This window comes from Xiphophorus hellerii, chromosome 11 (assembly GCF_003331165.1).
Source record: "Xiphophorus hellerii strain 12219 chromosome 11, Xiphophorus_hellerii-4.1, whole genome shotgun sequence".
NCBI classification, from domain to species: Eukaryota; Metazoa; Chordata; class Actinopteri; order Cyprinodontiformes; family Poeciliidae; genus Xiphophorus; species Xiphophorus hellerii.
In genome coordinates this window covers 16,627,667-16,653,837 of record NC_045682.1, presented here as the reverse complement: position 1 = coordinate 16,653,837, position 26,171 = coordinate 16,627,667, and the positions used below count along the sequence as shown (strand labels likewise).

At 39.8% G+C, this 26,171-nt stretch overlaps 2 protein-coding genes across 4 annotated transcripts in view; one reads left to right on the top strand and one right to left on the bottom strand.

The window, feature by feature from the left end:
* Nucleotides 1–3,602: 3,602 nt before the first annotated feature.
* LOC116727997 (endonuclease domain-containing 1 protein) lies at nucleotides 3,603–4,746 on the top strand. Its single transcript, XM_032575707.1, has 2 exons — nucleotides 3,603–3,949; nucleotides 4,067–4,746. Exons 1-2 carry the CDS (start codon nucleotides 3,653–3,655, stop codon nucleotides 4,673–4,675), a joined length of 906 nt encoding a protein of 301 aa, XP_032431598.1. The 5' UTR covers nucleotides 3,603–3,652; the 3' UTR covers nucleotides 4,676–4,746.
* A 2,624-nt stretch (nucleotides 4,747–7,370) lies between these two features.
* nlgn2b (neuroligin 2b) overlaps nucleotides 7,371–26,171 on the bottom strand; it is an 83,889-nt gene continuing 65,088 nt past the window's right edge. For 2 of the 3 annotated variants that reach the window (XM_032576389.1, XM_032576392.1), the window contains 5 exons: nucleotides 23,602–23,787; nucleotides 18,582–18,847; nucleotides 18,311–18,464; nucleotides 15,964–16,330; nucleotides 7,371–13,880 (listed from right to left, as the gene is read on the bottom strand). In XM_032576389.1, the coding sequence (XP_032432280.1) occupies nucleotides 12,950–13,880; nucleotides 15,964–16,330; nucleotides 18,311–18,464; nucleotides 18,582–18,847; nucleotides 23,602–23,787 (1,904 nt within the window). In that variant the 3' untranslated portion in view covers nucleotides 7,371–12,949. The remainder of the gene's footprint in view (nucleotides 13,881–15,963; nucleotides 16,331–18,310; nucleotides 18,465–18,581; nucleotides 18,848–23,601; nucleotides 23,788–26,171) is intronic. The other variant, XM_032576391.1, reaches the window with a different exon arrangement.

Genomic DNA, 26,171 nt, shown 5'->3' with positions numbered 1-26,171 from the left:
CCCCTGGCGGACTCAGGCGAAGCCTGGAATGACCCGCACACGGTAGTTTTCAACAGAAACGTTCGTCCAACTATTTCAACTTTTTGGGATCTGCAAAATTTGTTCTAGGCAACTCTAGCAGTCAAAGTTTAAGTAAAAAGCACTCCACTTTCATACTGCAACAAATATCATGAAAACTGAAAAGAAAAGAAAGACAAATTTGATTTCAATTGATAAATTATTTAAGGTGCTGAGAAAAAACAGCATCTTATGCGTTGTTTCAACCTGAAGTAGGAAAGGTTGAAAAAAAAGCAAGAAAGTCTAATTAGAACAAACTCCTTTCAATGTGTATTCAAGCAAAGAAACACAAAACCGTGCTGCCTTCACTGCCCCACATAATTGTCTGCCATATTGTGAGTGGCACTGAAATGGCTCTCCATACATGTTCGCCTTGGAATCAAATGCAATGAATGATTAGAAACTGAGTTTTCCGATTTAAACGAACACTACGTTTACATTTAACCATTATTTGCTAGTTGGTTTTATACTTTTATATTTTTTAATGCTGATAAATGTGATATTTGATAAAATATGATACAATATCGCAATAAAGTAAGAACAATTAAAAATAATATACACTTATTGGCCCTAAATTAAAAAGGAAATGTGCCAAATTGCTAAATAGTCTACTCAAGAGCTAAATAGCTGTATAAACTAAGAAAAACTTTTGCCAAAAATGATTATTTAGGGGCGGATGTAAAGCTCTTGATTATTCTATTTATTCATCACATTAATAATAATATATGTATGAATTTTATTTATTCAAGAACGATAATAATTAGGAATCAACCTTGTTATTTGGAAGGGGGAGACTAATGAGTTTGAAGTAGTATCTAGTTCAGTTAAAAGTATATACTGCCTCTATGTGGACAAAGATAGGTACTGCATATTGATGGAGATTGATAATCTGAAGATGATTGAAATGTTGCACATGTTCAACACCGTGGCTCTCAAACTGTGGAGCTGGTGGTAGTAGGTGTGTGTTTGATGGCACACACTGAAATGAACCGTAACTCAGAGCTAAAAAAAAACAAAAAAAAAACACACAAGCAGCTAAAAGGAAGAGTATAGCTCAAGTAGTGTGATTTTAGCTTCATTAGAAATTTGTCAAATGTGAAGAAAAGTTTAGAACTCCAGGTTCAAACTGAAGATGTCCACACCATACCATGAAGAAATGCTGACAGCAATTTCTGAATTTGTCTCACACATCAGAACATGGGTTTGGCAATTACTTTTAAGCTCTTTCAACAAATGATGCAGTTCCATTGGATAACAGTTGCTTTCTTTGTTTTCTGTCTTTAACGTGATAAACTATTTGGTAATTACGTCTATGTCAATTTTTATGAAAACATTTTTCAAACCTGCGGTACAGAGTAATACAATGCGATACAATAAGAAATATTTAATCCTAGAATTAAATATTTAAGCATTAAGCATTTGTTAAGCATTTGTTTTATTACTAATACCATAAAATATTTCCTTAAATGATTCCACAGCTTGGCACAGTTCGGGCTTCTGCATTAATGCTTTGCTGATAGGCCTTTAAAATAATCTGTTTCAACATCTTATCATTTAGGTTACCTTTTTGGTTTGTAAAGCACCTCGGTAGTCAGGCAGATGGACAGACCATGTGTCGGAGCAACTTCTCTACTAGATTACTTACCGATCACATTCAAAGCAGACGAGGCTTTGAACTTGATGTATCATCAAGTTCACATGATACGTCATCGCTAAAGTGATTTCAACAGCTATTTCAAAATTGTATTATCGACTCTTGCTTCCATCATTCACACTGAAAATTACTACATGGAGGCAACTAAGACCTACCAGCTGTTGCCTTTTGCTAATGAAGAACTGAGCGATAGCAGCAGTCTGAGTGGCTGCGTCACAGCCCGTCTTCCTCCCTGCACCGAGGAGCAGCAGTGGGCAGCCGAGCCGGATCTATACTTGGTCCGAATTTATAATTCTAATTGGTAAAAAATGCTGACAGTTGAAAAATGTCTGTCCACATAACTGCATCATCAGCCCCGGTCGCATAAGTTATGATTGTCATAACTCAAGATTAGATCAGAGAGGCAAGCTACTCCTAACAACACTCAGTCACTCAAATTGACTTATTAGGGCAGTGAAGGATTGTATCCAGGGCTAATCTGACAGTTTACATTTGCATAAAGCAGACTTTAGCAGAGGGCAGCACAGCAGCAGCAGACACTCCAAGTCATTGGAACTGCATTACTTTTTGTGTGCTTAACATGTCAAACCAATCAAGACAAATGTTCCTCTGCAACTTTTATCAGCTAAACTCAAATACAGTTGTGGTTATATAAAAATATTTCACCATTTTTACCATTGACTTCTAGCTATCCAGCCCTTCAAAGTATGAAAATAATGTCTGGTTCGGGTCACTTTGGAACAGCATTTTGTTCACAAAGACAAGGCTAATGAGCAGGGATTGTTAAAATTTGCAATATGGAGGTTGTTATGAAAGACTTCAAAAAGCGGTGGATACATGAAGATGCATTTAGAGGTGAACATTAAGAGTTTTGCTTCAATATCATGTTTCTTCTGCTACTGGACAATTTCTATTCCCAGTCTAAGAAAAGTCTCTATGATCATAAATACTTGTCAAAATCTATGATCATAAATACCTGTCAAAATATTTAATTGTTTATTGAGTTGAACTACTAGATACTGGACCTAGCAATGTGTAAGGACTGCTAGACCTCTCTTGTACTCGCTCACAATCTTTGCCACTTGGTATTCAAACTTTCATGCGTTATCTCTCTTTACCAAGTGGCTTATCCACCATTCAAACCAAGACGCAGAGTATCTTGAGTCACGCTGGGAACCTTGGGCCTTTTGTTCACCACTGAGTCAGATTAGTCAGGTTTGCATTTTACAATTACACAAGAAACACTGGGCTGCACAGTGACACAGCATAGGACTGTTGCCCTGCAGCAAAAAGGTCCAAGGTTTTAATCCCAGTTGGGGCTGTTCCGCATGGTGTTTACCTGTTTTCCCAGTGTGTGGACTTTGTCCCAGAGTGCAAAAGCATGCACGTTAGGGTAAATGGGCTAATTAAATTATCCTTGGATATGTACATGCATGGTTGTTTGCCTTGTGTCACTGTGGCGACCAATCCAGGATGTACCCTATTTTTTGCACCATTACCACTAGAGAAAGATATCACCCCCTGACTCTGCAATTATGAACCGAGTAGAACTGAAGAACTTGTGTCTTGTTTCAAATACCAGTGGATGGGCATAAAAAATATTCTGAGCAATGAATTTAATGCCATAAGTTTCATGACATCAATCATATAAGACTGGTATCTGGGTTAGAGGGTAATATTCACTTCAGAGATGAAGAAGCTACCTAATGCTACCCCCAAAAGTCAGTTTGTTGCAAACTACAGGTTTTTCTTCGAAGTTTTCAACAGTTGAGTTCACGGGGCAGTGACATGCCCTTAACGCCTACATTGATTCAAGGCCTACTCTCTGGAAGTACACGCCCAACTTTGCATATCAGCTGTGTGACATTTAAATTATAACGGCCAAGAGTCTCATTTTGCACAAGGGCAAAGGAACGAGTCATTGAGGAGACAGGCACAAACATGGGGATGTTCACTCTTTTGTTTCTTGCTCTTACAGCGTTACCTTACCTTTCATTAGCAACAGTTGTGCAAGACTTCAATCATGTGGAGAGATGCAAGGACTCGCTGTACATGGGAACGCCGCCACGTGGGATTGTCGATTTCCGGCTAAAGAAGATCTGCCAACGCTACGCAGACAAACCTCGATACGTGACGCTGTACGACCCTCACAAACGGATCCCGGTTTACTCGGCTTATACCTTCAAGAAAACAGAGGGAGACAGGCGTGTGGACTACCCTTGGATGTACGAACCACAGGTTAGAGTCTTTTAGATTTAAATACATATGTTCATTAAAAGTTTCTATTTTTTACAACAAAAAAAAATTCTTTGGTAGGACGTAAAAGAGAATAATTTATTTTTCATGTCCTCCCAGCTGGCAGAAATCGATGGAAATGGGAACATGTTGCCGTTCCCCACTGGCTACCTCCACATGAAGTTCGAGGACAGCCAGGCAGTGCTAAACGACTACTCTGACGTTGTGCTTTATGAAAGAGGTCACTTGAACCCAGACCAGCACCAGTCCACTCCACATGACCGCGCTGCCACCTACACACTGACTAACGTGGTCCCAGAGATCCGGGAGTTCAACATCGGACCGTGGCGTGAGTATGAGGAGCGAATCCGAGTACGCCTCAACAACTTCTGCCGTGGCACTGCCTACATCGTCACCGGAGTGACCACCAGGGGGAACATGATTCGTCGCAACAACCAGGACCGGGTGGCCATCCCCGAAGACATATGGTCCGCGTACTGTTGCACCGAGTACGACCGCAACTCTCCCCACGACGTGCGCATCCTCTTCCCGTCCCATGCGGCCTTGGCCAAGAACGCCAAAGAGGGGAACAGTGTTCATGAGATGACGGTGCAGGAGCTGGAGATATTTCTGAAAAACCACATGGATGTTGACCAGAACCTTCAGATCTTCTATGACAACTGCGTCTCTCCCTCACCTCTCCCGCTGTACCTGCAGCATACCATCTGAGGGACATCCCATTTACCACGTGTTGATCTGTTAGACATGTGTATGATGGTGCTAGCTTCAAAAGTTTCTCCTAGTAAGGAAGGTCAATAATATATTCCAGTAAAAAAAATAGATAATGTTTTGATTGTATCAAAATTTGAAAGTGACTTTGTTTTGCTGTATTTTCTTGAGATCGACATGATTACACTGTTGTGTGGGAGGTGACGCAAATTAATTTGATAAAAATATCACAATCAACAATAATAAACCCTTTTTGTGTTTGTGTTTCTCAAACCAAAATCTTTGACCAATTAGAACATTAAACTTTCAATAAATCCAGAGGTGTTGTATTTGCAGTGACAATAGATATGAATTAGTGAGTCTGGGGGTAAAATTTCAACCTTCTAACAAAGCATGAAGAAAATATTGACAACCCCTTTCTGTTAAACTTTGGGAAGGATAGGAATAGTTTTTCTTAATTAAACTCTTCCGGAGACTTCTATGGATCTATATTCAGTTTGAGTTTGTCACATTTTTTCCACTAAAAGCAAAAAACGGTTTTTATATGTGGTAGGAAAGTCATATAAATATTCAAGCTTGTCAGAGGAAATTAAATATACTCACAAATATAATCTCTCAACCTGATTGTCAAAAAGACACAAACAGATATTCTATTTTCCAAGACACAATGTGAGCTGTCAGACCTCTCAAATAGAAAACCCCTTTATGTTTGCAGCAGAAATTTTCCACTGCTAGTTTAGTCACACTGCCATCTAGTGTGGGAGCAACAGTAGTGATAGTGGTGTATGTTGAAAATATATATTTTGCCCAATATATATAGTTGAATAAACATGGATCAGAGGATGGGACGGTCATCATTGTGAAACAAATGCTGCCAAGATATTTTGGAGTTTGAAACGAAAGTCATTTCAACGTGAATGAATGGAATTAAAGTCAGACTTCAGTTTGTGTAAATGTCTGTGTGGACACATAAGGAGCTGAGAGGACATTAAAGTAAAGGGCAGACTTACAAAGAATTGTTTTGAATAAGAAAATAGTACAATAAAGCTACTGATTCTTGATGGGGAAAACAAAAGTAATAATAAACATCACCATACACACACACACGCACCCACCCCCACACGCACAGACATATATATATATATATATAAATAGTCTCATGAATATTCAGTAAAAAAGCTCCTTCCATCTGTGCATGTGTGGGTTTTCCCCAGGTACTCCTTCCTCCCACAGTCCAAAACACAGGCATATTAGGCTAATTAGCAACTCCAAAATAGAAAAGACAGTAAAGGATGTGAGTGTGCATAGTTGTTTGTCTTGCATGTCTCAGTGCTGGCTAATACTGGTGGGATGGCAGAGCCTTCTCTGAACAAGAGGCAGTAGGCCCAGAAATTGCGTGAGTGGTTATTTATTAAAATGGTACATTACCAAGTAATCTATGGCCAAAAGAGGAATTTTCATACGCGGTCGTATATGTACCAGTGGAAGCTTGAAAGCATATTATGTTCCACAATACTAAACGAGAGTTAGATCGGTTTATCCTTGGCTTGTGCACTGCAATGTGGAGGAAAAACACAGCCTCAAACATGAAATTAGGAAAGGATCTTATTTAACTCATTGTTTGGGATGCTCCAATAAAAATCTACAAATGTAAAATCATACATGCTCTAACGTTAGCATTTTGTGTTAAAATGTTTAGAGTGGCAGACGACCCAGATTTGAGGACTTCTGGGTGATTTTACTTTCTCTGTAGTATTAGTGCTGGTGTTTGTGAAAATGATCAACTCTATGCAAAACACAAACCACTTTGTACATTTAGCATTTAGTTACGGTAGTATGTGATGCCCTTCTATGTTTTAAACAAAAATAGGAAGACTTTTAATTCCACTTTTAGGACTGAACACCACTTCTAGCGCTCATATACTGTATGTATGTATGTATGTATGTATGTATGTATGTGCTTCTCATGAGCTTCATGGTGGGACAATAAATAATAGATAACAATGTCAAACCTATGTAAAAGAAAAAGAAAAAAATAATTTAATATGATTTCATATGATGAGGGGAAAAGCTATTGAACCAATTTTTCAATGCACTATGAGAAAAAAAAATCACTGCCTCTTAAATCTAATAACTGGTTGTGCCACCCTTTTTAGCAATAAAATCCTGGTTTATGACAAATGATGGGTCTCTCTGCGTTTTACTGCGGTACAAAAGTTTTAGGAATGGTTTCATAACATGCTTACAGATGCTGATTTCCACGTTTTTGAATTTCTGAAGACCACGGGATGATGTTTTGCTGTGATGTCTAGTCTACTTCATGTTGTCAAACAGGCTCTGTTGAGTTGATGTCTTGATTCTGAATGTCTGACATTAATCCTGCCTGGGCGTGTCTAGTGATAGCTGCTTATTAAATTGTATATTTTTTAAATTTGTCTGAAACCATAAATAAATCTGTCAGTGGGTTAAATACTTTTTCGCATCACTTTGGGTCATCTGGGCTAGTGCTACATTAAAGCCTGAAAGCAAGTGATTTATTAAGCACCAAAGAACTTATAACAGGTCTAAATACGCAGGGACTGAAAGCAAAATAGCTGCTGTAGACTCTTTATTTAATTGTCGTTCTGCCCTCAAGTGGCCAAACGAAGCATTGCAGCTTCAACAGGACTTTGGCCATAAAAATGATGGCAAAGCATTTGTTTAAGAATGTCTTTTAATGTTTTCCAGTTCAGATACACAACAGACAGTGTGTAATAGCCTCTATTTGAAATAGAAATATTAACTTTAATTCTCTCAACTCCTCGTTGTCAAATATGCTCCCTCTGTGTATTTTGCGCCTCAAGCAGGTTACTGAGTCAGACTAAATGAAACAGACAAACAGGTGCAAGCCTTCACTGTACCATCTGGCATCAAAAGTTTCAAGAATAGGATATTTGAGTCTGTGTAATGCCAATTGTCAGCCAACGTCAGAACTGTAGTGTAAACATGTAGACTTGGTGAGTGTGCTTCCGTTTTCTGTTGGCTGGTTTCAACCCTTGTTTCCAAAAGAAGGCGACGGGATAAAAACAAAGTATTTCGCTATGATTACTGCAGAAGCGAGGGTAACTGAAACTCACATCAAACAGCTGGGTCAACAATCCCGTTGACAGGATGTGCAGACAAAAACTGCAAGTTAGCAAAAACAACCACTATGAATATAGTTCGAAATAAGACCAAAAGAGCACAAAGGATTTCACAACCTTCCAGTTACGTGGGTATATACCGTATGCTCAAGACGACGTGAGACAATAACAACCAAGTACACCAGCGTCACAAATTGAATTTCTTGATTTACGGCTCGCTTTGAGCCAATTTGTAACAAAATCTGGGGTTTTTTTTCTTTCTTCTGTCTCATTACTCAAATCCTTCCTGTTTCCCCTTCCTTCATCTGTTCTCTGCAGCTGTTCTTTGGCTTCTTCACCAATGAGAGAACTCATTTCATTCAAAAGCTGCCTTGTATGATTGATGGGACGGTGCCAAGTGTGCACGGTGTAATGCTTTAGACTACCGTAGATAATCACGAGACCTGGGCCGCTCGGAGCCAGAAAGCATTCCTTTTTCTGTTTGTTTACCTCAACCATGCTTTTGCTTTTTTTTTTTCTTTAAATCATTCATGTATGCTGATAGATATTCTCATGTGCCCACCTTATAAGATTTGATCATGAACTCAGTTACAGCGCCTTGCAAAAATACTCACCTTTTGCTACATTACAGTCACAAACTTCGATGCATCTGATTGGGATTTATTGCGATGGAACACCATCAAGCTAAATGATTAATGGTATTAACCAACAAGAATCCGAAAAATAGACCAAATGGTGGTATCCAGCCTTTACTCTGATGCTCTAAATAATTTACTCCAAATAAAATCCAGACTAACCAGCAGTGCCCAGAAGACACATAGTTAGTAAAAGTTGGTCGAACCTGCTTGAGGCTGCAGAAGACATGAAACTGGGGTGAAGGTTCAATAAAAACCAAGAACTATGTCGGCATTACTTAGTTTTAAAGAATTAATTAAAAAATAATAAAAAACCCAGATCTGAATGTTATTGTAAATCTGTGCAAAACTGGTAGAGAATATCTAAAAAAAACTGGTTCTACAATAACCTGAATCATTGGAGGCTGAATACAAACGCATGCCAAAATTCACAATTGTGAAAAAAAAAAATTGTAAATCATTTATAATTTTCCTTTCCACTTCACAATTTTAGTTTGTGTTGGTGTATTGAGCGAGATCCCTGCATGGAAACTTGTGGCTGCAATGTGACAAGTAAGTTCGGGGGGGGAGGGAGCGGAGGGGTAGCCCTACGAATAGTTTCGCAAGACATTGTAAACAACAGCTGATCAAACCGGCTATGCGTGCGTGAGCGTTGAAATCATGTTAAGACATCTAAACTTGCACCTGTTGTCTCAAAGAAAAAAATTCCGGGCCAATCACTCCAAACCAAACGACAAAACATAATATTTACAAATTCCAGTTTGTTCTCGTACACTTAAAAATAAAAAATAAAGTTCAGTTTGTGTGGTTCTCTTTGTTGGTTTTTCGTCCTCCCAGCTCGCTCCAGCCCAGCGTGAGGGATGGCAGTCTGGATCCGGGAGCGTTACAGATGCTAATCCCAGTCGCCTCGCCTTTTCTGGAACAAGGTGTGAGTAACGTCTTGTTTAATCAGGATTTTCCCCACCACCACCACCACCCAACCCCCGGCCCCCAACGCATCCTCTGCGCATTTGACGGATCACACAGACTGTTTCGTCGTCGTCGCCAGTGAGTCACTGCTTCTCACCGCTTCAGTGTTGTTCTAATGTCACAGTTTTTCCTTTTTGTCTTTTCTCCTTTTTTTTTCCATCCCCCCCCAAATATTGTCCGGGGTACGACCCATCCTTGTGATCAGTTGTGCGAAACAAGTGACACAATCATACAAGGCTCTCATCGTTTTGTTTTTGTTTGTTTTGTTTTTTTGTTTTACCATAAATATATATTTTCTTTTCACCCGCCGTGCCGAAGCAAAAACCATGAGACGACGACAAAAAAAAAAAGAACAATTGAGTCGTCCTCAGATGCTTGAAGCATTAACTTAATATCAGTCACATACATGACCCTTGCTTGGATTATTCATGTGAAGAAGTCATGTCTCTGTTTTTCTTTTTGTAACGTAAAAAGTGCTTTCCTCGTAAGAGGCTGAGAGACAGTGACTGTGCAAACTTGACAGCTTTAAAAGAAAAAGAAAAAAATGGGGGGATAAAAAATAAAACAAGGCTTTCATCAGTCTCTGGTAGTCTTGTGGCACAGCCGCGGTGTTAGTAAATGGAAAAAAAAGAAGAAGAATAAAATAAAGAGGGAATATTTACTCTCTTTGTTATAATCATAGCTTTACACAATATTCATCTCTTTAATACTTTAATACTTTCCGAAGTACCACAAAGTGCAGCTGATATTAAAATAGAAAATGAAATATTTCCAAAAGCAAAACAATTCAATGGAAAATAACCAAACAAGGCAATCGAAATTATTGAAATGAAAACTCTGCCCCACACACAAAAAAAAATAAATAAATCATGCAACTATCCCACACAGCAAAGTAGTTAATAAAACTTCATATATTTTCTTCTTCTAAATGAGGATATATTGAATCTGATTTCCCTTTATAGAAGAGACCAGCACACAGTGCAACATTGAGTGTAAATAAAACACAAAGTGTGTGGGTGTGTGTGTGTGTGGTTTGAAATGAAAGATAAAGGGGTTGGCACTTTCTTTTGATGGGGACTCCTTGTTTTTTGTTTTTTTTTCTTCATGAGATACAGTCAGGACGGACCTCGGCAAGCGGTCCACCGGACGCCGGCCAAAAAGGAACTTCATCACAGTACTTGGCACCAAGAATGCTGGTAAAAACGAGATATCAGAATATCTTTTTTTTTTTTTCATTCATATCCTTACAATTTATTAATAATACATCATTTACATTTCTGTTTTTCTTTTTTTTTTGTATAAAAGACTCTAAAAGGAAAAAAGAGTCTAGAAGTGACTGAGAGAAGGAGGACGCGAAAAAAAAAAAAAGAGCTACAAGAGTGGATGCATGGGCAGGAGGACGGAACGGCGGCCAAAGCGTGGGGAGGACTCACTTGATCTGAGGTGGAGGAAAGAGACAGAGATGATGAGTGAGGAACAAGGAAAGTGATGGACGTGAGTGGAGCCTGGGAAGTTTGGATGCGGTGAGTTCTTATGGGCAGCCTGGATTCCAGGCCGCGTCCTGCTGAATGGGGTTCAGCTACTTTCAGCGAGGCCTGACAGGTCAAGTCCCAATCTGGAAATCTGTAGACATGTGCACCCCTATGCCCCCCCGCCAAAATGGAAAGGTTTCACTGTTGTTAAACTGAATTTAAAATGCATTGTGGGTCTTTGCCTGCCGCCGCGGTAGACCTGGCATGAACATGTACAGCTACTATCTTCTCCTTTTCTCTCTGTAAGTCTTTTCTTTTTGTTAACTATCAATAAAACCCCCAAATTAAGTCAATCTTAAAAAAAAAAAAAAAAAAAACTAACAAGAAAAAGCTTATATACTTTTGGCAGAAGTATTTCCACATTGTGGGATTTTTGTTTTACGGACCAACACAAAGTAGCCTCTGTTATAGAGTGGAAGGCAAATTGTACATGGTGTTCCATTATTTTTTTTAAAAAAAAGAAGAAAAGTCTGAAAGTGCTGCATGTGGAGGATATCTAATAATGCACAATACAACCACCACTGGTGGTACCTTTCTCACAACTTGTGCTGTTTAACCTGCTGAAGTCAAAACGTTTTACAGCTTTTCCAGTTATTTGGTAATCGAATAATAACCCAGGAATTAAGCACAAAAACTGCTATTAATAATAGCAGTAATAATACAAGCTAAAGTCATATTTCACTGCAGCAACTTGTTCCCTAAAGGAGATTGTAGGGAACATGCTGTGTGTCTGTGACTGAGTGCAGAGATTCAATATAGAAGTACAAATTATTATTATTTAAAAAAAAATTTTTGACAGGAATAATCTTTTTATGCACCGCAGGCATTTTGGATTTTCAGATCAAGACTGGTGAGAAAGACTGGACTTTCCTCTACTCCTCTTGTAATTCACTGACTCCTTTTTGTTAATATTTCAACGTACAAATTTATAAATCATGCAATGCCAATGACCTAACACAACAAACACATGAAAAATACAATTGTATTACTGTTTTAAAGTTCTGTAAAAAAATCTGATAAGATTATAATACTAAATGATGATGCTAATGTGGTACTTGTTCCAAAATTAAGGTATGTGGCACAAATTGTCAATCCCTGGCAAGAATTAAAAAAAAAAATTTTCAGCACACTTCTTAGATTTTTATAACCGTGCATTATTTTTCTTCCACCCACAATTAGGTATTACTTTATGTTGGTCTATCAAATGAAATCTTAATAGAAACCGTTAAAGTTTGTGGTCGTGACAAAACGTAAAAACGATCAAGGGGTACAGACACTTTTCCAAACCACTGTGAATATTGTAAATGAATCCAAAGTAGATTTAGTCATATGTGGCTGTCAAACGTCAGTTCTATTCCCAGCCTCGGCAGTATATTTCACACTATACAGTAATCTCTAAAATCACAATGCAGAGACAGCTGCTGGAGCACTGTGCTCTGTATGGGGTGCCAAATCCCCCTTCCAGATTGGGCCTTTTTAAAGCTGCAATTTGTAAGCTTCAAGAAACCAGCGCTTTATGACAGACAGCTTGCTGGGACATATGCTGCCTCGCACAAAGCTGTTTGCTACTGTATGATCTTCTCCCTAAATGAATGACAATGTGTGTTTGTACTCTTTGTTAAACATTGCTCCACACTGACACGAAAGGAAACGCGTGTACCGAACTCCACGTTAAACGTCTGACTGATTACGACCCCTCTTCGAGGGAGCTACGGGTCTAAAGCGGCGTGACCGAGCAACCTTTCCTAAGCACCGAATTTTCACTGAGCTATTACACGAATAAGCGTGATGACAAGGGTGCTTTCTCCATCCGGTCCCCGTTAAGATGTGATAATAGCTTAGAGGTATTTCACCGCTTCAAATCTTACAAACTGCAGCTTTATCTGAGGGCTTGATGAGGGCGAAGATGTGAAGACGGCAAAGAAGGTTGGGGGTAAAACAGGTGAAGTTGGAATGGAGCAGTTTGTGTGGTGCATCTTGGTGAGCCCAAAGGAGTAGCGGAGCTTGTGCCTGGTCCTATACGCGGGTAGTAGAGTGTTGGTGAGGCAGGGCATTGTTGCTGTGGCTGGGAACAGGTGTTGACGAAGGGGCCGGGACAGGAGGGTAAGTGTTAAATGGGTGGAGCGGTTGGATGCTGCTGATGGTACTGGGGATCATGGTGATGGTGTTGGCGGTCATCAGTGGCACGTCCTCCGGTGCCCGCCTCAGCGCCAGCGTGTAGTCAGGGGGACACACGGGAGGACGAAGAGGTTCCAGGTCACCGTGGAGGGCACGGGAAGGGAGGGGTGTCCCGTGCTCCAGCTCCACCCTCTGCTGCTTCATCTGCAGTGACATCAGCTCCTCCTCCTGACTGAGCACTAGGTCGTTGTGCGGTGGGGCGCCCACAACTCCCATGCCGACCCCCATGCCCATTGTTGTGCCACGTTGCGGGGAGAGCCGGCGGTGACGCCTCTGCATGAGTTCGTGGCGCTTATCCCGTTTGTAGTAAAGTGCGGCAAAAGCCAGCACGTTCAGGAAGAGAAGCGACGCGCCCACGGCCACTGTCACGCTCAGCTCAGTGGAGTAGTCCCTCGTTTCACTTGGGAAGGGAGTGGGGCGGGGTCTCTCTGAGCTGTCGGGGTCAGGTTCCGACGGGTAGGTGGACACCGGTGGTTTTTGGGGCGAAGAGTTGACGGGAGGAGGCACCTTGCGTCGGCCGGTGCCTCCAGTCGGCAGTCGAGTTGTGACTGCGTTTAAGAGTTCTTCGTGCAGGCTGTGGAGATGCGGCACAAGCTCAAGCCAAAAAGCAACCTTGTTGGCACGGTAGTTATCTCTGACACGTGGCTTCAGGCCAATATGCAAGTACTGCTTATCTTTGGAGCTGAATTTGGTCCAAATCACCTCCTCGAAACGGTTAGGCTTAGTGTGAATGAATGTTGTGTCCTGAGGAACAGGCAGATTAGGATCCCTGGAACAGAAAAAGAAGAGATTCAAGGGTTGTTTTTTTGTGTTAGATGACAGTTGCTATCATTCACTGTTTCTAAACAGATAGACGTCCGGTGTTAAAACACAGCGCTCTATCAAAGAAGTTGAAATTCATGCCAGTTTTTTTTTGGAGAACATTTTGTTTTGCTGTTATGGAATTTGTTGCTTCCTGAGACATGGACGGACTGCAGAAACCACACACTTTTGTAGCAGTTAACAAGCTTCTGGTGTTATTCTTGCTGGATATTTGACAACTCTCCTTGACAGAATTGGTAGAGATCATACAAATTGCATGGTCTTCAGTTACTTGCCTGGCTTTTCACCTATGTCAATACATTTTTAACAGCATTGACATTTGGGTTATTCCATAAGCTCAATGTTAGCCTGATTAAAACAGAAATGTAGGGTACAGTCCCACCAGCCCTGTTTAGTCCAGTTTAAGCACATTCTAGTTTGTTTGCCTAGGAATTCAGGAGGCGTGAATGACCCATCGAACTCTGATGCAAACTCTGTTCCAACTAAAAACATGGGTCTCAGTTAGGCTGAAGTGAACTCTGGTGCAATTCAAATGTATAAGTGAATGCAAATAGACCCGAGATACCTCCAAAAGCATCAGAATGTAGTGAAGGGCTTTCTGGTTAAATGCAACCAAGATAAACGTGTGAGTCTCACACCTGCGGCTAAAATGGTTCATAGTCTTTGATGAACGAACAAAAGAGAAATCAAACTGCTAAAATCTCAAGCCACACCATTTTCGTTTACATTTCATGAAGAGGCTAAATGTGATTCAGAGGTTTACAAGTTGATGTGATACATTTAAGCAAATATTAAAACTTGCAGAGTAGTATGCATAGCTTTGACCCAGTGTGACTTCCAGAACAGCCAGAATGAACTAAAACGTTGGCAACCAATTCTTGATTTAGAAAATCATTTTAGAAAAGGATGCAAGTGGTGTAGCTATTCCACTATGGAAAAGGAATGGTTAAAACGAGCCAGTTAAAAGTTCACAAAAGTGATTTTGGATGAAAACGTCTTGCCAGATCTGCACATCCAGCAAGTTGTATGCTAATTAAGTCCTCTTTTAGATTAAATATATAAAAAAATCTGTTTTAATATTTTTTATTTGGGTTTAAGACCTGATTGAGAACTAATTAGATATCAATATGTTGTAAATCTTTGAGTAACACAGTAAGCAGTGGCAGATCTGATCATTCATGCCTCGTTCTGACAAGAATCTTAACAGAAGCTCCTGCTTATGTGTCTGTACATTCATGATGTCATCTGCTGTAGTCCTGCCACACGATTAACTGATTAAAGTGTTACACAAATGAAATGCTCAGAATTTGAACAAGACTTGACTTCAAAGGGAAGTGCCGCAAAGTGTTATCTGCATAATTATGAAGTATTCCAGGAAACAGCTGTTCCACGCTTTTTAGGGTATCAAGTACATTGATGCTTGTTCATGTTCGCTTGTGTTGCTAAAGTGATTAGAAAGAAACGAACACCATGGGAAAAGTCGATTATAAAAAAGTGAGTGGGAAACATTAATAAAATCCATGCAAGCCAGAGTTAATGCAAAGTGTTTAATCATAAAGAGGTTCTCTTCCTCATGAGATCAGACAGAATATCAGTTTTGCAGCTAAGCTCGTCTTCCACCAACATCACACTGGTGTAACACGCAGCACCATTCATTAATATTAGCACCTAAACATATCCATATTTAAAGTGAGAGCAGCAAATAACAAGTTTCAAACAAGTGGAACTGCAAACAAAAAGCCTAGTGAAGGTTGATGTGTAATCTATCACTAAGCATGTTAAGGGCCTTCATGAAGACGATGATAAAAACATCTCCAACACTTGCTCTTGCAAAGAGTTTAATATTGCGGGTAAAAAGAAAATCCCCAAAATCAGTGACATGTGACCAAATCGTCACAGAAATGATTCCTAAACATCTAATCAGTAATTTCATTGCCCTGACTCTATACACACCTTTACCTGGTGAGTCAATAAGCTATAAACATGGCACTATGTACTTCAATCTTTCTACATTTTGGTCTTTTACCTACCCTGTCTTTGCGAAGTTGGTCCAGTAGGTCATGACCACAGCGCTGAGCATTACATCGTTCTTGGAGAAGTTACAGGGGAAAAGATCAGTGGCTCCCACCATGGGAATCCCGAACACATAGGGGATCTCGTCTCCATGAGCGGCGTCCGCCCAGTCCGGCCGTGCCTCCGTCTGACAGTGGTGGTGAAACGTATAGAAGTAGACGGGCGACTGGAACTCTGCGTGAAGCTTGGCTGTGGCGACGGCCGGGGCCACCCACTGGTGGTCTGTGAACAAAGCCAGGAGGGTCTTCCTGCGCATGTCGCTGTTGTCCCTGTCGGCCCAGTCTGTGTACATGAACTTTATGGTTTCCCTTAGAATATCTTTACCTTGGAAAGAAAACAAAATTCAATGTAAGCAATCATTTAATACCAGAGGGCGTGGTAATTTAATACAGCTGTAACAACATGTTTCTCATTGTAAAATGGAGGCAAATAAATAATACTAAGGAAAGGTATCAAATATGCAGTAAATGTATTGATCTTAATTAGCTTGTTAAAGGGTAAGGATTGTGAACAAAACACTGAAAGATTATGGTGAAGTTGCTCAAAAGTTGAAATAATAGGCAAGAGAAAACCTTTTCTTTTTAAAAAGTTGGTGGCAGTACAGCGCTGGATTGAAACAAACCACAAAACTTATGAAAAAATGTATTTTGCTGTGACAGGAAAAGAGTCGAGACATTTGGGAACCATCCAGCCTATTAAAAATTAAACACGGTGGTGGATAGTTGATGATTTGAGCTTACTTTGCAAAAGATAACTCCTCTGTATTTCCTAACATTAAATGTCAGGCCGTCCGTTCAGTAACAAAATTGGGCGATTCGGGGGCGTGGCGTAGTGGCGTAGTGGTTAGCGCGACCAGTATTTGGAGGCCTTGAGTCCTCGACGCGGCCGTCGCGGGTTCGACTCCCGGACCCGACGACATTTGCCGCATGTCTTCCCTCCTCTCCTTCCCTGTTTCCTGTCAGCCTACTATCATATAAGGGACACTAGAGCCCACAAAAGACCCCCTGGAGGGGTAAAAAAAAAAAAATTGGGCGATTCAGTCCAGAAATGCCATTTTTGACCCAGGTCTTTAACAGCATCAGTCTTTTAACATTGTCAAATGGGGTTAATAAGTCCAGCTTCAAGTGTGTGTAACAACCGTCTAACGGTTCTGCTGTTGCTGATCTGATCAGTTTTCTGAAGTTTCAAAACATCACTTGTTGTTTAAAGCTGCTCTAACAAATTCAACCCAAAAATATTTTTTATTGGCACTGCGCCAGTTAAACGACTCATGTACATACTCTACTCTACTGTACATACATGCATAAATCGTTTTATTTCATTTTGTCTCGCAAGAGCTGGCATTTTACATACAGTACAGACCAAAAGTTTGGACACACCTTTTAATTCAATGAGTTTCCTTTATTTTCATGACTATTGACATTGTAGATTCACACTGAAGGCATCAAAACTATGAATAACACATGTGGAAATATGCACTAAACAAAAAAGTGTAAAACAACTGAAAATACCCCTTATATTCTAGTTTCTTCAAAGTAGCAACCTTTTGCTGTGATTACTGCTTTGCACACACTCTGCATTTTCTTGATGAGCTTCAAGAGGTAGTCACCTGAAATGGTTTTCACTTCATAGGTGTGCCCTGTCAGGTTAATAAGTGGGATTTCTTGCCTTATAAATAGTCATGGAAATAAAGAAAACCCATTGAATTAGAAGGTGTGTCCAAACTTTTGGTCTGTACTGTACATAACCTTCACTTCAAGTTGACGTGTTAATATTGTGGTATGCACAAATTAAAAAAAAAAGGTGCATTGTGACAAAACTAAACAAGGAAACTGCCTTCTTAGGAAGAAAAATTGTAGAGATGAATTAAAACACTTGGATACTTAGTCAGCAGAATAAGCACCAGCCCTAGAACCACTGGGGTGGAGAAGGTTAACAAAAGGACAATGATCTCAAGGACTAAAGCAAATCTCCTGCAGAATATCTGAAAAAGAACAGTAACACCAGAGATCAGGATACTTTGATGGCGATCTATATGGAGGTGAGCATAAACAACTGAACTCAGGAACTGTTATTGGAGTCAACATTTCTCTGATTACGAGAGACTGATAAGATGCTGCTGAAGGAAATTCATTCAAATTATTTCTGCTACAATATGACAAGTTTTTCATAGACCTTCTCTGCATTTTGATTCCAATATTTGATATAAATGGAAACTACAAAAAAACTGCAAAAGAGGAAAAGATACAGTTATCAGCGTGGGACTAGTTAGCCATGATAAGGTAAGAGAGATTGTGATCTGACCATCAGGGTATCCATACAGGTTGTCCACGAAGTTTGAAATCGTGTAGTCGAACGAAGCTGCAGAGATCCCATCTTCTCCTTCACTGTCATCCACAAACTTCAAGCCTTCTCCCTGGTTGACGCCCAGCAGTATGTCATAGTTGAGGAACTCGCCCTGAAGAACACACACCAGGAGAGGATAGAAATGTAAACACACCGCTTGCTAAAGGAACGACAAGAATCTGCCACGGTTCTGCAGGATCTTTTCAGATATTAGCAAGTCATCGTCAACCTGCTGCATGAGGATCTCCGGGTCGTCCGGCACCACGTCCCCGTCCACCACGGGCCCGAAAGCGATGTGGTAGCGGGCGGGCTGAATGTCTTGATCCACTAGCTCCCGGAAACTCTTCCGCCGCAGACAGTCAACCAGCTCTGCCATGTCCCCCAGAGTGCAGCCCACCTTCTTGGCCAGAATCTTGGTGTAGGTCAGAGGTCGGTAGTTGACTGACCAGCTGGAAATGGCTGAGCCGCTCTGAGCGATGGCCCTCTGGAACAGGCCTGCACAAAGCAAAACCACAAATTAATACACATGCAACATGTATGCTCTTCTGAGTAGCATTTTTTTCCCCCTTCCTTTTGTTCGGCAACTAAGGAGGCCTTTAAGGCCTTCCAGTGTGAGTGCTTTAAATAATGCACATCCTGGAGAAGGAATTGAAGACTATAATGTACAAAGCGGGCTGAGACGCATAACGTGCTGCTTTTAACAGCTGGGGAAGATCATTATGAACATTAGTGAGGAAAAAAAAAAAGGAGTGTTTTCCATTACATACAGCAAGAGTCGGCAGCGGGAAAAACAGTGACAAACTCCGTACCCAGCTGTGGGCTGGTTGGATGAAGCGAGAAAGACTGAAAGGAAGCGAGAACTCCTCGCACTGTTGCACCGATGCACTGTTATGTAAAAAGACTTGCTGTCCCTCTGTTTTATCTGCAGATTCTGTCATTAATAATTAAGCCCCCCACACCCCACCCTCATATTCTGCATGTGCCCCACCCCCGCTCCTCTCCCTGTGAAATCAATTAAGAAAGCCTCTCAGCTGCAGCTCCAACCCCGCTCCTTTATCTCGTCTCTCCTCTGCAAACACGTATCATGCTGTACTTCTTAAAAAAAATAAAAATAAAGAAGAGAAAAACTCTTTGCCGCACTCTGCGCTGTTACGGCTGACGTTCAAACGAGCAAATTCATGCGGTACTCCTTTCATTTGTTTGTGCAAAGCCAGAACCGTAAAAACTAGCGCTGACGTTTTCCGAAGCTGCGCAGGTTTAAGGTAAATTACCACTGGCATTTTGACATGAAAAAACAAACTTGAGCTTGCAAAAGTGTGTCTATGCGAACGCTCACAGACGTTTTTCAAGCAGCAGCTTTCATCTTTACCGAATTTGATCAGGATTTTATGTGACAGGCGAAGAAAGTAATCCATACTTGTAAAGTAAAAGCAAATACAACTGTCAGTTTGACAAAACTAAAAATCTTTTTTTAAAAGAAATGCTACATTCATTGATATTCAGCCCTCTTTTACTCTGATTCCACTCAATAAAATTAGGGAAAAAAACTCACTGCTTTTGACCAATGTTTTTAAGAGGCACGGTGATGTAAAGTTACAGACCACAGATCTAAAGTTTTAAATTTTATGTGACAGCAAAGATGTGGAAGGCTTTTATGGGGGGGAAAAAAACCCAAACCCTGTACATCATCCTGAACACGCCATTCTTACTGTAAGACCAGATGGTGGCAGCATCATGCTGCAGGAAGGCCATTTTTTAAAGGAGGCTGGTCAAAGTTGATGGGAAGATAAATGGAGTTAAATACAAGGCAAACCAAAAAACTAGTCAGAAGCAGCTAAATGTTCGCATTAATGTTCGCAATCCTAAAGAACCAGAGCTACACTCGAATGGTATAGATCAAAGCATGGGTGAAAACATTTTTTTAACTACATGTGTGATAGCCAATGTAACATAAAAAAAAAAGTTTTATTTTAAGATTATTGTGAGCATTTCTTCCCTCTTGACCGCACAGAGGACTCGCTTCTTTTTGCAGATAAATTTTATTAATCTGTCCTGGGTCACTGAGTCAGTGTGAAGGTTAACAGTAAAGTAGTAATAATCTGAAAGTTTAGAGCACCATTCTCTCTCTCTCTCTCTCTCTCTCTGACTCTCCTCTCAGCTCCAGCAAACACTGTCACATGAGAGGATTAGTGGACAAACATCTGGTGGGTGTTTTAGAGACGAGAAGCTGTCAGTTTCATTCCATAATTTTCATTTATCCACTTCAAGAGTATAAATTTACTCAACAAAGCCCAGTTTTATAGTTTATTTTATTGTCAGTTTACAGACAAGTAATAGCATGGCGAGAAATGATGAGTTTAGTTTGCGATTGCCGGCTCACGTGGCGGACTTTTCTGAATAACACAACTCAAAGTGGACCGAGCGCTAGCAAGAATGTTTGTCTTGTGTCATCCCTAACACAAGATGATGACACATCTTGTGTTATCATCTTGATAACACAAGATTTCTTTATATTTTGCTTCAAATTCCTTGTAATTTTTTTAAACTTTTTTTTTCCCGTAAAGTTTGTCTTTTTGAATGGACTTATTCCTCAACTTGGAACCATATAGTGCAAAAATGACGGGTTACTATTTTCACTTTTCAACTTTTGGTTGGAAAAAAAATAGCTTTAGACAGTCTGAGCTACAACTTTCTATAACAATAATACATAAAATATATTGTGGAGGAGAAGCAGTTACCAATAACCAAGCTGAACGTCCTTCATCCTAAGTGATACAAGGATGCTGTGTTGAATATGGGTTGAAACCCAGTGGATACTCTGACTTTTCATCTGACAATAAAAGTTAAGATGTTACATGTTTTATGGGTTACCAAGAAGATTGAACGTAATTTGTTGGACAGACATTGCTGACCAAGTAATTTCCTGCAGCTGTTACAGACACGCCTCCCCTCCTTGGGTATCTGATTACCTAATAACTCAAAGGAAGATTGTGCTTCATCAGTTTATGAAATGAGAAACTTTATTTCAGTCCATCATATACTGTACATCTACTATACTTCTGCTTTATTGGCCAATGAAGTGCACTCATTTAAAGAATTTGACTTGAGTCCTGCACTCTCAGTGTACAGAGTAATAAACAGCTTTGAAAAAAAATTAAAAAATTAAGACCACTGCAAAAATTTCTTAAAAATTGCATGTTTATAGTAACCATTGGAAACGTTGTACTTTATAAAAATACCCACAAAATGTTCATCCTACTCAAACTCATAACTTTAAATGTAAAATCAAAGAGTTTTAGATTAAATGTGAAATTACTTCTTACCTTTAAAATGATCATAGGAAAGCCTGTCTACTTTAAAGCAACAACAACAACAAAAAATGAACTGAATGCGACTTGGACTAACTGATTCTTTTGAGTAAACGCATAAAAGTTTCAGATTTTGGCTTCAAAAACCTCGTGTGTCTGTTTGTTGTAGAAGAGATAAAAGCAGAACTCCTGAGTGTAAACGCCCCATCACAAAGCACTCGGGAGCAACAGAGATGGCTTAAGGGTGTTTTGGTCCACAGTCGAACTTAGTCACGTTGAGCCGACATGGATATCGCTTTATTCAGCTGTATTATGTTTTCAGATAAATATTTATCAGGCAGCATATATGACAACGACTCCCAGTGAATCTTCAGGCTGCGCAGAATCTGCTAAAGCACGGCATCTCAGTCATGTCATGGGTCACTGCGTTCAGAGCTTGTTTGAGTTCAGGATGAACAAAGTGTTTCAAAGAATAGATTAATTCAGAATATGTGTCAGCAAATTGAATTTAAAGGAAGTAAATGCTGTTTTGCCTATTTGCTCTACGGGAAGTAATCAGAGTGATAATCTTAACTAGATATCTGTCTTTCTTGTGTTTCCTTCTCATGCTATGTAGATATGGTAGCTGTGTGTGTGTTTGTGTGTGAGCTTGTGACTTCGTCACCAAGAGAGCAGAGATCTAGCTTTCCCTCCACGGAATAAAACACATCATTCTAAATGTCGCCCACTAACAAACGGATGAGATTAAACTGCAGATTGGTCTGTTGAATCTGAAAAGGGGAGAACCTTAGCTGTCCAGCAAAACTTGAAAGTAATTTTTAGATATCTTAGATGCTTATAAGAAAAAAAACAACTAAAGTTTATACCTGTTGATCTTTTCCATGTGCAGATTTCACTGACTAGACCAATACAGAATGATGCTTAATTTCAACATTGTTGAGCAAATAAAAAAAAAAAAACTGAAACGAGCGAGGTTTGAACTTACAGGACAAATTGCTGCCTCCTGAGCCACTGCCTTTCTCACAGGGCTTTGTTTAATCACTGGAATATTTAAAGAGCGCCACATAACTGCAAACCAACAAAGACATAGTCATCTATCTAAGCTAACTATCTGGGAAAGTAGAGGAGGAAGCAGCGAAGAGGCTCATGGTAACTTTGGAGAGCTGCAGAAATAAGGCGGGAAAGCCTGTTGCAAGGACAACTTTCAATCACACACTCCACAAAGCTAGCTTTTATGGAAGAGTAGGAGTGAGAGAATGTTTTATTTGCAGTTTATCACGGGCCATCGAAAGGACACGGCGAATATGTGCTAAAAGGTGCCCTTCTCGGATGTGACCAAAGAGAACTGCACATGGCAGAAAACTAGCTACACGTCACCCTGCGTTTTATTTTATTTTTATTGCATTATTCAGCTTCCCTGTTTTCTCTCTATGCACTTCTTGTCTTTAACTTCTTGTTCTTGTTCGGCGTCCTTGAGTGTCTACAAAGGCGCCTAAAAATAAAATGAGTTATTATTAACACATCAAAGCGGTCCGGTCTACGTCTAGGCCTAAATTAATTTGAGATTCTGTCGCGAGATTTGAACACTGACCAGACATCTGCGCACTCTGACTGATCTTTGGGCTATTTCTCGAAAAGATGAGCTGACGAAACGTTCAGTTTGTGAACGTGCAAAGCTGGGAGAGACATGCACCCAAAAATACCTCCAGCTGTCACTGCAGCAAAAAAAAAAAAAAAAAGGTTTGATAGAGGAGTGGTGGGGCTTAAAATAAAACACTATCCAGACAAAATCACATCCATTTTATACCATTGACAAATATGTTGATCGGTTGTACGCCGGGCGTTAAATAAAACAATTACGACACCCAGAAACGAAACCCTCTCCCAAAACGCTAACATCCTTTGACAAGCAGCATGGCCGTGATGCTAAAAGAAATTTACCCTCAGAATGATGGGACAGGATGAGAAGGTTTACACAGGCAGCACCGGCTCCGGAGCCAAAGATCGTGATTCTCTCTGGGTCTCCTCCAAAGTGCTCAATGTTTTCATTGAGCCAGCGCAGAGCTTGGATCTGGTCCAACAAACCATAGTTCCCCTTAGCAGATTGGTCCCCTGTGCTCAGAAATCCTGCAGGGTAAACAAGAAGAAACAGAGACAGAAGACGCAGGTTATGTGTGAATGGAGGAGTGTGTTGGAAATTCAGTCACACACAAGTTAGACAAATTTTTTATTATTCATTTATTTTCTGAATGATCCCATACAAACAGGAGGCTGCGCCTGTCATTTTCACGGACAACACCACCACTGCCTCTCTGAAGAGACTTCACACGAAAAACCTTGCAAAATTACCAAATGTCTCTGAAAACACGGCACAGTTTGAAATTAAAAATGTATATATATATATATATATATATATATATATATATATATATATATATATATATATATATATATATATATATATATATATATATATATATATATATATATTAGCAGTGAGGGGAGGAGAGAAACAGAAGGCGTGTTTCACCTTCTTCCTGGGCACACATTTACGCAGCAGGTGCACACCCACAACAAGAGAAAAATAAACCGAACATAATGAGAGACGAGCACACAAACAGAATGCCTCGTTCTTTTCCCGAGTACATTACAGTACTTCGCATGGGTTCAAAGTTATTTTGCCCATGCAGTGACAAATGTGCCGTTTTTTTTTTTTGTTGTTGTTGTTTTTTTCCAAAGCCTATTTACTATTCGCTGACAGTAACACATGGAAAATTATTTCTCCAAACTGGATGGGAATTCTCCTCAGAGCGGTAGCGGCAATAATGAGAAAATACCATGTTTGATTTGGCCGCTTCCTGTCCTGGCAGTTGCTGATGAGCTGTATTAATTGTGCCACTTCCTGTGAGGGTCTTCGGTCTCACAGCATTGACCATGACTGATGCCAGGGGCAAGCGAAGTGACACAAGATTTTAGCTTTGATTTGGATCTAATATCTCATCACAAATAGCACGGCGAGTCCTGATCTTCATTATGTGCGGCAAGAGTAATCTGGTCATAATTTAAGGGGTAATATGAATTTATGTCAATTCAGTCAGTGGCCTTGGGTGAATGGCTAATGATGTCCCAACGGTTTTCGTCCTGCCAACGGCTTACTGTGATAGCTCTCATTACTCATTGCTTCCACTACAATGTTAACAGAATTATCAATCGGAAGACATATAAGTCTTTTTTTGTTGTTGCTGTTAGCATCCATTAGTTATTGTTAAAACATGGAGGACATAACAAATATAGTTTATCAATGTTCCTTATTCATAAAAGCGTGATCAACTGTGAGTCAAGAAGTCACTCTAATAGGAATGGCCAAACAAGACAAATTGGGGCAAAACATAAAAAAAAGTAACATGATCAAAAGAAATTCAAAAACAAATGAGGAAATTGACAGCAAACAGCCTGTCCTAAATTTGGTATAAAATTGTATCTGGAGGATCTTTTTCATAGGTGTCCCTCCTTTTATGTCTGGCAAAAAAACTTAACAGAATTTTAGAGAAAACAGATAGATCAGCATCAGAGCCTGGATATTTTTTTTTCTCTTATCACAGGTTCAAATTCATCACATGCTCTACAACAGAATACCCATCAGTCATCAGTTTTTGATGATCACGCCTAAAAAGAAGTGGGTTATATGCAGCAGGAAAATGATCCAAAGCATGACAGCAACTCCACCTCTCAATGACTCCAAAAAGTGTTTTGGACAGGTCTAGTCAAAGCCCAGACTTAAATCTGATTGAGATGCTCTGGCAATACCTTATTTAGGCCATTTGGACAATTTTTTCCCACTTGATTAAGAAAGAAATAATCAAAAACAATTACCTGTTATATGACATAATAAAGTCAAGTTATGCACCATTAGCATTTTTACTAACACAGAATTATACGGTGTGTCAGGTGTTTGTCCCTGTTGAAGGCAGCTACATAACATTTAGAGTGTTTAAAACCTGAAAATGCCGTGATCCATGGAGCGCAATGACTTATTTGCAGATGAATTTCATCGTCTTGGAAGATTCCTTTAGTTAAAAAATATAATAAATGAAAATCTCATTTAAATTTATTGGCAAACTCCAATTATATGAACAAATGTCATTCTCACAGCCTGCCTGAGCTGATTTTTGGGGGTCTCAGCATTTAACCTAAGCCCTCTGACGGTTTCCAGGACTCAGGGGTAAATTTAGGCTCCTTTTTATGAATCATATAATTGTCTTAAAAACTGTTTCTGTATATTTAAGGCAGTTTAATGAAAGAACATTGATTATCAGACTCTACGCTTGACGCTGTAGGAAGAAGACTGATATCATCGCTTCCATTTTTAAAGAGATGAAAACATAATTGATTTATAAGCCAACAGCAGACTCTGGTGCTGATGCCAAAAATACAGAGTTGCTTAACATGTGTAAAAAAAAAAGTCTAAAAACAGGACCCATGAGTCAGAGCTGTATAAATATAACTCTAAG